Consider the following 12,500-nt stretch of genomic DNA (forward strand, 5'->3'; position numbering starts at 1 on the left):
TATCAGCGGGACCATCGAGGCAATACTGCTCCCTATCTCCGCTGAGATGACCCAGGTCACCCAGGTCACCCAGGGCCCGAGCTTCAGAGGCAGCCATGAGGCAGGTCTGTCCCAGTTAGCGTACACTACGGTGCGTTGGACTCGCAGTAACACACACACACACACACACATGTAACATTTGCACTGTCATCCCGTTCAGTGAAAACCCGTCCAGGCTACCATGTGGACTTTGGTAAAAAAAAAAAAAAAAAGAGAAGAAATGAAATGTATAAAATGAGTAACTGTTAGCACTTGGTAAAGGTCAAAGGTGACGTGACCATCGGAGTGGAGTCACCGACGCCTCGGCTCAGGGGCCGTCCTCCACGGCTGAGGCTCTAACTGGGTCAACTCGGACAGGCAAACCAAACGCACAGATTCTTGGCCAGGGGCCCGCCAGAACCAGAGCCACTGGACCGGAATCCCAATCTGCTCTTACATAAGTGTCTTTCTTTCTTTCTTTCTGTCTTTCTTTTCTGTCTTGGAATCGCAGTATGATCACGCGGGGACGTTGCAATCCTTCTGTAAAACGTTGCCGATCTTCAACACGCTCTCTACCGGATCGATTGTACATTGTTATTGTTATTGTTGTTTTTTTTTTCTATTGCTTTTATTTCTTTTTCTGCAAACAATGGAACCTCACACACATTCCGTGACCTTAGGCATTGTGGGTTCTGATGATGTTTTCTCTAATGGAGCCTCGTTTTGCCCTCGGTCCTCAACGTGCATAAAAACCAACACACCTGACACTAATGAGATTCTAAACGAGCCCCTGAGCTCTGGGAGAGGCACATGGTGGTTAGGAAGAGACACCAGATAGATGCCCTCCGACCTCACGGGTCGAACTTACCTCTAGTCTGTACAGAAGTCGCCCTAGGAGTTTGTGAAGCAGCATTTGCAGTGGCCTAAAGACAGTGACACACCAACGGATACAGGACCAGTGACAAACACACACACACACGACTGATACAGGACCAGTGACACACACACACACACACACACGACTGATACAGGACCAGTGACACACACAAACACATACACGACTGATACAGGACCAGTGACACACACACACACACGACTGATACAGGACCAGTGACACACACACACACACACACGACTGATACAGGACCAGTGACACACACACACGACTAAAACAGGACCAGTGAAAACACACACACACACACAGACACACACACGATACAGGACCCCAGAAGGCAAAGACACACACACGACTTAAACAGGACCAGTGAAAACACACACACACACACAACTGATACAGGTCCCCACACTACCACTTATCTTACCTTGGCACTTAAAGTGGGTGATGGAAATGCATTCCCCCGTAGAAGCTGCAGCTCTGTCCCGGACAGAATGGAGTCTCCCTCTGGAGGGGATTGGCCCTGATCTGATCTGGTCCTATGGGACGTTGGATGAGGGCGGGACTCAGGCCAGCCCGCTGTTATCTGTGATGGACAGAGTTGTTGGAAAAACCACTGGGCTGTAGAAAGAAAACAAACAGGGTCTCCATAACAACAGGCTGCTTTAGCACCAAGGGATCCAGACTGAGCTCTGGCTTTGCTCTTCTCTTCTCTTCTCTTCTCTATTCTCCTCTCCTCTTTTTCTCTTCTCTTCTCTTCATTTCTCGTCGCTCCTCTATTCTCCTCTTCTCTTTTTCTCTTTTCTCTCCTCTTCTTTTTTCTTCTCTTCTCTCTGTTACACATATCATAAGGGAATCCCAGACGCAGCCTCACATGCTGCTCATATATGACTTTACACACTTTACACAAACAACATGCAGTGCTTTTGGTTGTTTTTGTTTTGTTTTGTTTTGTTTTGTTTGTTTGTTTGTTTCATGTAGTACTCAGTGTTATTGTACTGTATCTCATGCCCTCCATGACGGCTGAAGGTTGCTGATTGGATCAGGATCTGCACCCAATCAGAGTGGATTCCATCCAATTAGAAAGCAGCAGCAGCAGCCTAGTCCTGCGTGGTCAGACGTGACTGTGACACTTCATGACAGGAGCACTGGTGCAGGGCCAACACACACACACACACACACACACACACACACACACATAAGGCACTTCATGACGGGAGCACTGGTGCAGGGCCACTACACACACACACACACGGCACTTCATGACAGGAGCACTGGTGCAGGGTCAACACACACACACACACATAAGGCACTTCATGACAGGAGCACTGGTGCAGGGTCAACAAACACACAAACATAAGGCACTTGATGACTGGAGCACTGATGCAGGGTAACCATGGGGACGCTGTGGTGCTGGACAGCACTAAGTCTTTGCCTTGACCTCCACTTAAGACAGAAGAACACTTTTTCTGTTGGACTGAACTCCACGTCTGTGAGCTTCGCCTTCTAAAGGCCTCAGATCAGTCCAGTCAGGTGCTCAGCTGTCACCTCCTACCTTTAAGCTAAAGCTCCTCTGACCACAGTGGCCCTCTGATGGATGGTGACACACGTCTGGCCACATGACTAGCTGTGACACAAGTTTGCGTTTACATACGGTCACGCCACCCGTGTCTTTCATCAGGACTGTGTGTGTGTGTGTGTGTTTGTGTCTTTGGAAGCTGGGATCTGCTCTACAGCGCAAGAATGTCTCCACGAGCTCCTTGTGACATGAGCAGTGAGAGGCTCAGGACTGTGTGTGCATGTGTGTGTCTTTGGAAGCTAGGATCTGCTGTGACATGAGGAGTGCAGCAGTGAGAGGCACAGTTCTGTGTGTGTGTGTGTGTTTGTGTGTGTGACATGAGCAGTGCAGCAGTGCGAGGCTCAGTTCTGTTGAATGTTCGCTCCACTCCATCCTCTTCAGGCCGCTAAGTCTGTGACCCCATGACATTATCCCATTACATCATCCCTTTTTGCGCAAAATGGGGCGAGACTCACACTCCTCCGTAAGACCACCGACCTCTCCCCATATCAGAAGATTTAAGCCGTTTCTCAACAGGCACATCTCCACTGCTCCCTCTAATCGTTTAGCCAACACACACACACACACACACACACACACACGGCACTTCATGATAGGAGCGCCTGTGCAAGGCCAACACACAGACAGACTTAAATCGCTGAGTGGTCAAGCTTACCGGCCGAAAACTCTACCATGAAAGGGAAGCGTTGACTGGACAGCAGCCAATCATGACCCAGCTGCGGATCACGCTTGCCTGGGTCAGACCTGGGTACGCTTGCGTCTGTATTCGGCTCTAGTGAAGGGAATTTGTCCCACATACACACACACACACACACGCATTTCCCTCCACGGAATATCTCAGACGAGACTCCCCGACAGCTGTAGCCAATCAGCACTGAGCACCCGGCTTGCGGCAGCTCGAGGGACGTTCCCTTTGGTCTTTCCCAATCCCCACTCCACCAATCAGGTTGCACTGAAACATTTCCTAAATAAATAAACTTTCAATTCTCAAACCCCGACAGAGCAGCTTTAGAGGCCTGGCTACCGGGGGGGGGTTTTGTGAGATATTTGAAATCTTATTGAATGTTTGTGAAGCGAAAAGAGGGGGGGGGGGGGGGTGATGTTTTTATGTCTCAACGCCTCAATACTCATGCAGTCATTTACAGTTGTATTCAAACTGTTCTATTTTGTGTCTTTGAAATCATCTACATTGCAGAGAGAGATTCTGTGGAGACCAAGAGGGGTTTATAAAAAGTGAACAAAAGGATGTTTTTTTCCCCCCAGGATCCCTTGCAGTGGGCAGAGCATCTCTCTGGTTTCGGTTGGATGTCTTTTCTCAAACTGTCTCTTGTTTGTACATTAACATTAATGGTTTTTATGTTCATATACTGTTTATCTTCACCATGAACTCTTCTGGCAAGATAATAAAAATATATTTATTTTAAACTATTCTTGAGTGTGGTTGTGTGCTACTAAACTGAACGTATACGTAGGTTGTAGGTCGTCATCTGTAGTTTAATGAGGAGTTGCAAATGTTTGAAGATTGCATCGGAACAATTTCACCTTTTAACTCTCACAAAAAGCACATAAATAACTCTAATGTACCCGTCAATGGTACTACATTATGTGAGAAACGAATAGCTTATACCATTTGCTACAATGGGCATCATTTTGATAGTCCAAATAAACTTGTGCGTTTTAATCTCTTTTAAATGTCTAATTGTTTAAAGTCTAATTGATTGTTAATGCATCCACTGGCATTTTCAGGCAGATTCAAACTGTGTGTGTTTGTGTGTGGGTGTTGCCGTCATGGGATTTTCTAGCCATGGGAAATTAATTGATCGAAAGCCCAGTAGTTAATTTACATTTCATTACGGTTTATTTCCAAGTTTCATCTTATTTCATCAAAAAGGTACATTTTCTTATTTTTTCTTTTTTGTATTTTTAAACAATTAAAATGTGCAGGAGCACCGCGTCTAAACTTTCTAAAAGCCGCTTAGGACAAATACATTTCAATGATAAAAAAAACAAACATCCTGTATATGTATAATAATAAAAGTGTAAAACACTTACACAGTAGAAAGCATCGAACATCACAATTAAAGTCAAAGAAAACTGAGGGCTGAAACTCAAATGTACAAAAGTCTGCTGGACGAAGGACAGGAGTTAATCCACAAGTGAATGTGTGTGTGTGTGTGGGTGTGTGTGTGTGGGTGTGTGTGTGTGTGTGGGTGGGTGTATTTTGTGAGTTTGTAGGAGAGAGGGAGTGTGTCAGTCTAGGAGTGTATATATGTGTGTGTGTGTGTGTGTGTGTGTATGTGTTTTGCGAGTTTGTAGGAGAGAGGGATTGTGTCAGTCTAGGAGTGTATATATGTGTGTGTGTGGTTGGGTGTGTGTGTGTGAATGCCTGGAAGGGGCCAGTGCAGTTAGCGCCTAGTCAAACATGTCGTCTTCCACCTCCTCCTCGTCTGACTCCGCGAAGTACTTCACCTCCTTCCGGGAGCGTCCGGCTCGGTCGCGAGACGAGGGAGGAGCTGACCGACTGAGAGACTTCACCTCCGGCTCGTCCTCATCCTCTGAGAGGGCCGCCTTCTTCTTTTGCTGCTGCTCACACACACACACACACACACACACACACACGCGCGCACAGACACACACACACACACACACACACACACACACACACACACACACACACACACACACACAATGACAGACCAGTTAAGTGTATGTGTTATGTAAAGGGCTTTAAGCAAGACCAAGTATTTAAGTATGAGACCAAGCAGGAAAGGTATCCAAGAGATAAAAACACACACACACATACACACACACACACACTCTTACCCTGGGTGCTGGGGTTTTGCCGGCCTTCTTCATGGGGCTGTAATCTTCAGCCTCGGAGTCTGAATCCTGCTTCCTCTTCTTGGCTCGGCCTTTACCTTTGAAGAGAGAGTTAGGGGTTACACTGCATCCACACACTAAATCATTAAGGAAACACACACACACACTGACATACACACAAACCAAACACATACACACACCCACACACAAAGCAAACAAACACTCACTACACAGCAAACACACACACACACACACACGCACACACACAAAGCAGACAAAAACACCCACACACAAAAAGCAAACGAACACACACACACACACACGCACAAAGCAGACGCACAAACACCTGCATGTGTGCTTACGCAGGAGTCTAATTATGCACATATGTTGTCCTGGCAGATGGCCTCATTGCTAAAGCGCTACATTAAAGGGGCTAACTTATGGCCACCTCACAGGACAGGCAGGGACAGGTGACCTTCCCAAGAACCTCCAACTTCACCCCCAGACATTAGGTATTCATGAGGAGGACACACATGCAGAGGTAGGGACATGCGAACACTCTTCTGTGAGTGTGAGTGCTGGTGTGTGTGAGTGCCAGCGTGTGTGAATGTGCATATATGTACGTTTTGTGTGTGTGTGTGTGTGTGTGTGTGAATGCGTTTGATGGGTGTGTGTGTGTGTGTGTGCATGTTAGTCTGTGTATGTGTTCATATGTGTGTGTGTGTGTGTGTGTGTGTGTGTGTGTGTAAGGAGAGGTCACCTTTGAGTGCTGATGGTGGTGTGGTCTTCGTGGCCCCTGTATCTGAGTCGGAGTCCCAGAGCGAGGTGTCGGGCTTGGGCTTGGGTTTGGGTTTGGGTTTGGCCGGAGCTTTCTTGGGTTTGGAGGCCGATTCCGTAGGCTTCTTGGCTGCTCCGGAGACAAGCCACAAAATCAGAGCAGTTCACAGACTGTCTCCATGCACTTAAGACTCTCGCTAAGCTGTTTTAATCCTCAATGAAGAGTTGACACGTGGAATCAGTTAAGCAATAGTCATTACAGTAATTAAGCAGTCCAGCATCAATGTCAATAAAGACAGCTGGCGAACAGCTGAGAAAAGAGGCTTTGGAGGCATATTACAGTTTCTCCATGTCAACATGGCCATTAACATGTGCTCAAAAAAGTGCCGTTTCTTCTTCTAATCATCGTTTTCTTATTTCTTTTTATGGAAAATAAAACTGTGATGTCTTTTCCATTATTGTCACTAATCAGCTGTAACCAGAGGGGGGCTGTCAGTGTCTAAGGCCCAGTCATGTACTTATCGCCCACTGTGATTGTCTGTGGTTGTAGGGTGACACCTGGTGGTAGGGAGAGGTATTACCTTTTTTAGCAGAGGTTGGTTCTGCGAACGCTGAGCTGCTGGAGAAAGACGAGATGATGGGACTGTTGTCTTCGCCGCTGTCTGACTTCCCACCGTCTGAAAGAGACAACAGCAGAACTACACATCACCTACGAGGCGAAGACCTCTCGCACTCATCTCATAACTTTCACACAGACATATCTCATCTCACACAGAAATATCTCACCTCTCTCAGACATCTCTCTCACACAGACATATCTCATCTCTCTCACACACCAGGGTACCCCCAGGATTTTTCATCTCAAATTTAAGACTTTTTAAGACCTTTTCAAGACCACTTTAGATGAAATTTAAGACCAACATCGCACCTTTCCTGATATGCATATGAATAAAATAAAAAAATTTAATCATAAGACAGAACCATTTAAAACAATAACTGTGAGGGGTGGACGTGTGAGTGTGTGTTTGTGTACATGTGTGTGTGTGTGTGCATTGCGTGTCTGGATACGTCTGTGGGTGAACCTGTGTGCGGTTGTAATACAACAGATCCTAAAGCCTTTGGCAGCAATCTGTTCATCCAGTATGATGAGTTCAGCCAACTTATTATAGCGGGAGCTTTTCCATAAAAGTTGCTGTGTTTTTGAGGTGTTTGTTGCAATTAAATTGCGGGAGCAAGTGGAAGTTGTGATAGAGATGCGAATTTCCCTCTTTGTAATTATAATTGAGTTATTTGTTAAAAATAAGTTATTAATAAACAAACATTCATTAAATAACAAAACCATTGAGAAATGGTCCTCTAAAATAATAACCTCACCAACATGTCAAATAAAAGAGGTAGCAAAAATGTAGCAAAATAGGCTGTTAAATGTATATTACTTGTTATGGAAGCAAACACCGTTTAGTATAGGACTTTTACGTTGACATCATTCAAATGTTCCTCTCGTGGATATGGCAACAGCTGTTATCAAGAAACATAGTTATGCGATGTAATGCTAAACACGTAGTGAGAACAGTACATAGGCAACAACGAAGTGCACCTGTTGGTATTACAAAAGGACCACCAGTAAGACTGAATAAAGTGTTATGAATATCTCAGCCTTCACATATAATGGGGAAAAAACTACCTGTGTCACTGTGATCTGACGTCCTGTCCTGCAAGCCTTTCTGCCGTTATCAATCGGTTTTGCTATCCTTGTTAACTTATTTTATCTGTATAGGGGTTTATGTTGTTCAATCTCATATATTAATTTAAAGTTGTCCAATTTCAACTAACCCATTCCTCAACACTATGCTACCTTATCTTCAAACAGAAAGTAAAGTTAAAATCTCAATTGCAACAGCTTCTGAGGGTTTGGGAAATAATCGCTGCTGATTTGATGTTTGGTGGAGTCAATCCAGAATAAGTGTTGATGAAATTATTATCAAGTCACCCAAACTGCCGTGAAAAAAAATGTTAGACGTTTCAATTTCTTTAATCACCCAAAAGCCCCGCTCCACTGTTGCCTGTGATAGCAGAAGCTTTTTAACTAGCATTACCCTGTCTCTGACAGGGCAGTGTCCTAGTTAACTGTCTAGCTAGCTAGCGCAGCGAGTGAATAGCTAACGTTAGCTAGTTTTATCCTTTATATCGTGTCAGCATCTCAGCCAGTTCAGAGTCATATACAGGTTGCCTGGTATTTTGGATGCGACGTTTGGGTGTACTAAGATTCGTTGTCACAACGAACAATAAACAAATGTGGACTTGATGAAGGAAATGTAAGACCTGTTGACGAAATTTAAGACCGGTTGACAAAATATAATACCTTTTCAAGGCCTTAAATTATGAATACTAAATTTAAGACTTTTTCAAGTTTTTAAGACCTCGCGGGTACCCTGACACACACACCTCATTCCCCTCACACAGACATATCTCATCTCTCACACACAGACATATCTCATCTCTCACATACAGACATATCTCAACTCTCACACAGACATATCTCCTCTCACACATATCTCATATCTCTCACACACAGACATACCTTGTGTCTCTCACACAGACATACCTCGTCTCTCTCACGAAGACATACCTTGTGTCTCTCACACAGACATATCTCATGTCTCTCACACAGACATATCTCATCCCTCTCACACAGACATATCTCATGTCTCTCACACAGACATATATCATCTCTCTCACACAGACATATCTCGTCTCTCTCACACAGACATATCTCGTCTCTCTCACACAGACATATCTCGTCTCTCTCACACATACATTGCTTATCTCTCACACAGTCATACTGTATCTCATCCCATCACCGCTGCTGATTCACACATCTGAACAACTGAGAGCGGAACATGTGCTATGCTGACATCACACACACACACACACACACACTTACCACTATCACTGCTCTTGTCAGAGAAGGCAGATTTGGAGAGGATGGTTTTCACAGGTTCCCTCTTCTTAGCTGCTGGAGTAGACCTGTGGAGAATGTGATCAATCAATGAATCAATGAATCAATGAATCAATGAATCAATCACAATAAACATTATGATCAAAGAGAAACAGAAAGGGAATGGAAAAAGAAACGTTCATGTAAAACGTTGGCGCCCCCTTCAGGGCAAAAACAGCTTAAAAGACAGAGCAAGCATTCGTCTCTTACGATTTGGAGGACGGTTTCGGGGTGAAAATGTCATCTTCATCGTCGTTCTCTTCCTCGTTGGTGTTGTTGTGATACGGCTCTTTGCTCTGGGATGTGCTGAAGCTGTCGCCAAAGGAACGCACCGGCGACGAGCGGCCATCTTCCTCCTGGTCGTCATCGTCGTCACCGCCGCCGTCGCGATCCTCTTCCTCAGAGAAGTCGAACGTGTATTTGGCTTTCACCGCTAGAGGAGGATGAAGTGTGTTAGCAGAGCGTCAACACTGAAGGTCAAAGGTCTTTCTCATCACTAAAGTGTGTCCTCTGAGGGGCTGAGACCATGCCCACTGCTCATGCCACCATTAAAACTGAAATGAACTGAGAATTGAAACTCATGAGTACATTTAACCTGCCCCGGAGTGAATTTCTTCCTTTACCAAGTTTATTTCACTCAAAGGCGGGTGACCTTGAGCACGTGAAGTCTATGCAGCAGTGTAGGGTCAGGAAGAGCAGTGTGGGCTAGGAAGAGCAGTGTGGGGTCAGCTGATTAGGAAGAGCAGCGTGGGCAGTTTTATCAGGCCTAAACCCCTCTGCTCTTCCTCTTCCACTCCGCACATGTTTGATCTTGTATCAGGACTAAACCCCTCTGCTCGTCCACTGCTGGGGAACTCCATGCTGTTTGGGAGCCACATATCCTCACTCTGTTCAGAGACTCTTATTAGTGTATCCACCCTTTCTGCCTACAGTAGTGTGTGGATGTTAACACTAAAGTTTGATTTTGTCCTGGAGTTGTGTTGCAGTGTTGTGTTGCAGGTTTTTTAGTGCTTTTTTTAAGCAGTGGTCAGAGGCTGGCTGGTTTGCTGGTAATTAGGGGAAGCAGCCCAATCCAAGGCCTGTTGCAGAGTGCTTACATCATGCAGCAGACTGCAGGTCCTCAGCAAGACGTGATTTCCATCAGAAGCATCTGTGTGTATGTGAGTGTGTGTGTGTGTGTGTGTGTGTGTGTGTGTGTGTGTGTGTGTGTGTGTGTGTGTGTGTGTGTGTGTGTGTGTGTGTGTGTGTGTGTGTGTGTGTGTGTGTGTGTGTGTGTGTGTGTGTGTGCGCGCGCGTGCGTTTGTGTCTGTGCGCGTACTGAAGTGCTGCAGCAGCCCCAGACGGCACAACACACATACACACACACAAACAAACAAACAAACATAGACACAAATCCAACTCATCTAGCCAATCGAATGAGGACAGTTTAAATTGGACAGTTTCTAATGAGCTCTGCATCTTTCCAGTCTTAAGAAGCTAATCTTGTCTGCGAAAAACACACCCAAATAGATCTAAAACGAGACTCGCATTTATGTTAGAATAACATGGAGATCTCTAATGGAAATCGACCATACAGAAGACCAGCTATCTTAAACGTCTGAACAGCGGAGGTGAATGACAGCCAATGCCACTGAGCGCACAGGGATCCCAGACAACAGGGTTACTGAATTCCACTTGCACAGTCATGGGTATGTTTCAGTTATATCTGCACAGTGATGGGTACGTTCTAGTTCTATCTGCACAGTGATGGGTACGTTCTAGTTCTATCTGCACAGTGATGGGTACGTTCTAGTTCTATCTGCACAGTCATGGGTACGTTCAAGTTCTATCTGCACAGTGATGGGTACGTTCTAGTTCTATCTGCACAGTGATGGGTACGTTCTAGTTCTATCTGCACAGTCATGGGTACGTTCAAGTTCTATCTGCACAATGATAGGTACGTTCTAGTTCTATCTGTGCAGTCATGGGTACGTTCTAGTTCTATCTGTACAGGATTGGGTTCCAGATGGGGAGGGTTCCTGCTCTCTTCTTCAGCACAGATGTCTGGCTAACTCAGTTGCAAATGTACCCGTATGTGCACACACACGGGCACACACACGGGCACACACATGGGCACACACACCCACCCACACACCCACCCACACACACCCACACACTCCTACCTGAGGCTCTCTGGGACTTGGTGTTCCTGGGGATGACGACATGTTCTTCCTCGTCCAGGTCGCTGTCGGACTTCTCGTCGTCGTCGTCAGACCAGGGGTTCCTCTTCTTCACCTTCTTGCCCGAGGAGCCTCTGGGAGTCGGAGTCTTCTTCTCGCGAGGGGTACCTGTGAGAGAGCACACACTCCTTAACTCTGGTGCTTCGTTTCCTCAGGTCCATACTCAACTCTATCATACTGATGACTGACACACACACACACACACACACACACACACACACACACACACACACACACACAGGCGGTACAGGCTCACAAACACCACACACACACACACACACGAAAAATCAATATGACAACAGAGCATGTGCATTGGACAGATGATGTCATTGTTAAGGCTACACGTGTCATTAGTTTATTCTTTGTTTGTTTGGTATTGACTGCGGACATCGGGGAGCTGAAGACCAGAGGTACTGGTTACCACAGTAGGCTCTGGGCCTGTGGCTTACAGTTCTAAGTTCTACATAAGAGCCCTCAGCTTCTGCATTCTAAGTAGGGTCTTCCATCTTTAAGGTCCCACAGGTATGCCGTTCTAAGCCTGGTTATGTTTTGGTTCTAGGTTCTTGTGAATCTTACTGGGTTCCTTCTTCTCTTTCCTGACGCGGGGGGCTTTGGGTTTGGCGGCGGGGGTGGACCCTTGAGCCGACGGAGAGACGAGGGAGTTCTCTCCTATCGCCTCACCGTCCTCATCAAACTCCAACTTGATGTCCGTCACATCACCCTGGAGGGAGAGAAACACACACACAAACACACGCACATGTACACACACACACACACACACACACATGCACGCACACACGCACACAGGCAGGAAGGCAGGCAGACATACATAGTTTAGAATGTGACCATTTACAAAATGAACCAGACATCACCCAGACACACAGCCCTGGTTTTCTAAGATGAACTCTTCCAATCTGACTGATGCACCCAGTTAAACAAAAACACACTGCAGAGATCTGTGCACACACACACGCTGTTCATCTATGCCCAAAGAGAGCCACACACACATAAACCCACTGGTCATCTATTCCCAAAGACAGCCCCACACACACACACACACACACACACACACAGGTCATCTATTCCGAAGACAGCCCCCCACACACACACACACAAACTCGCAGACGTACCTTCTTCTTCTTGTTGCTCTTCCTGGCAGCGTCTGCCTTGGTGGCCTGAGACACCGGAGGTTCT

The 12,500-nt window shown here is 46.0% G+C and overlaps 1 protein-coding gene across 3 annotated transcripts in view; it reads right to left on the bottom strand.

The window, feature by feature from the left end:
- Positions 1-4,388: 4,388 nt before the first annotated feature.
- The window catches only part of top2b (DNA topoisomerase II beta), a 33,029-nt gene continuing 24,917 nt past the window's right edge, over positions 4,389-12,500 (bottom strand). For 2 of the 3 annotated variants that reach the window (XM_080858792.1, XM_080858790.1), the window contains 9 exons: positions 12,437-12,500; positions 11,883-12,027; positions 11,250-11,414; positions 9,298-9,520; positions 9,034-9,116; positions 6,671-6,766; positions 6,073-6,219; positions 5,316-5,410; positions 4,389-5,075 (listed from right to left, as the gene is read on the bottom strand). The exon at positions 12,437-12,500 is cut by the window's right edge and continues 134 nt beyond it. In XM_080858792.1, coding sequence (XP_080714918.1) covers positions 4,905-5,075; positions 5,316-5,410; positions 6,073-6,219; positions 6,671-6,766; positions 9,034-9,116; positions 9,298-9,520; positions 11,250-11,414; positions 11,883-12,027; positions 12,437-12,500 — 1,189 coding nt within the window. In that variant the 3' untranslated portion in view covers positions 4,389-4,904. The remainder of the gene's footprint in view (positions 5,076-5,315; positions 5,411-6,072; positions 6,220-6,670; positions 6,767-9,033; positions 9,117-9,297; positions 9,521-11,249; positions 11,415-11,882; positions 12,028-12,436) is intronic. The other variant, XM_080858791.1, reaches the window with a different exon arrangement.

Source organism: Sprattus sprattus (assembly GCF_963457725.1).
Source record: "Sprattus sprattus genome assembly, chromosome: 20".
Classification (NCBI taxonomy): domain Eukaryota; kingdom Metazoa; phylum Chordata; class Actinopteri; order Clupeiformes; family Clupeidae; genus Sprattus; species Sprattus sprattus.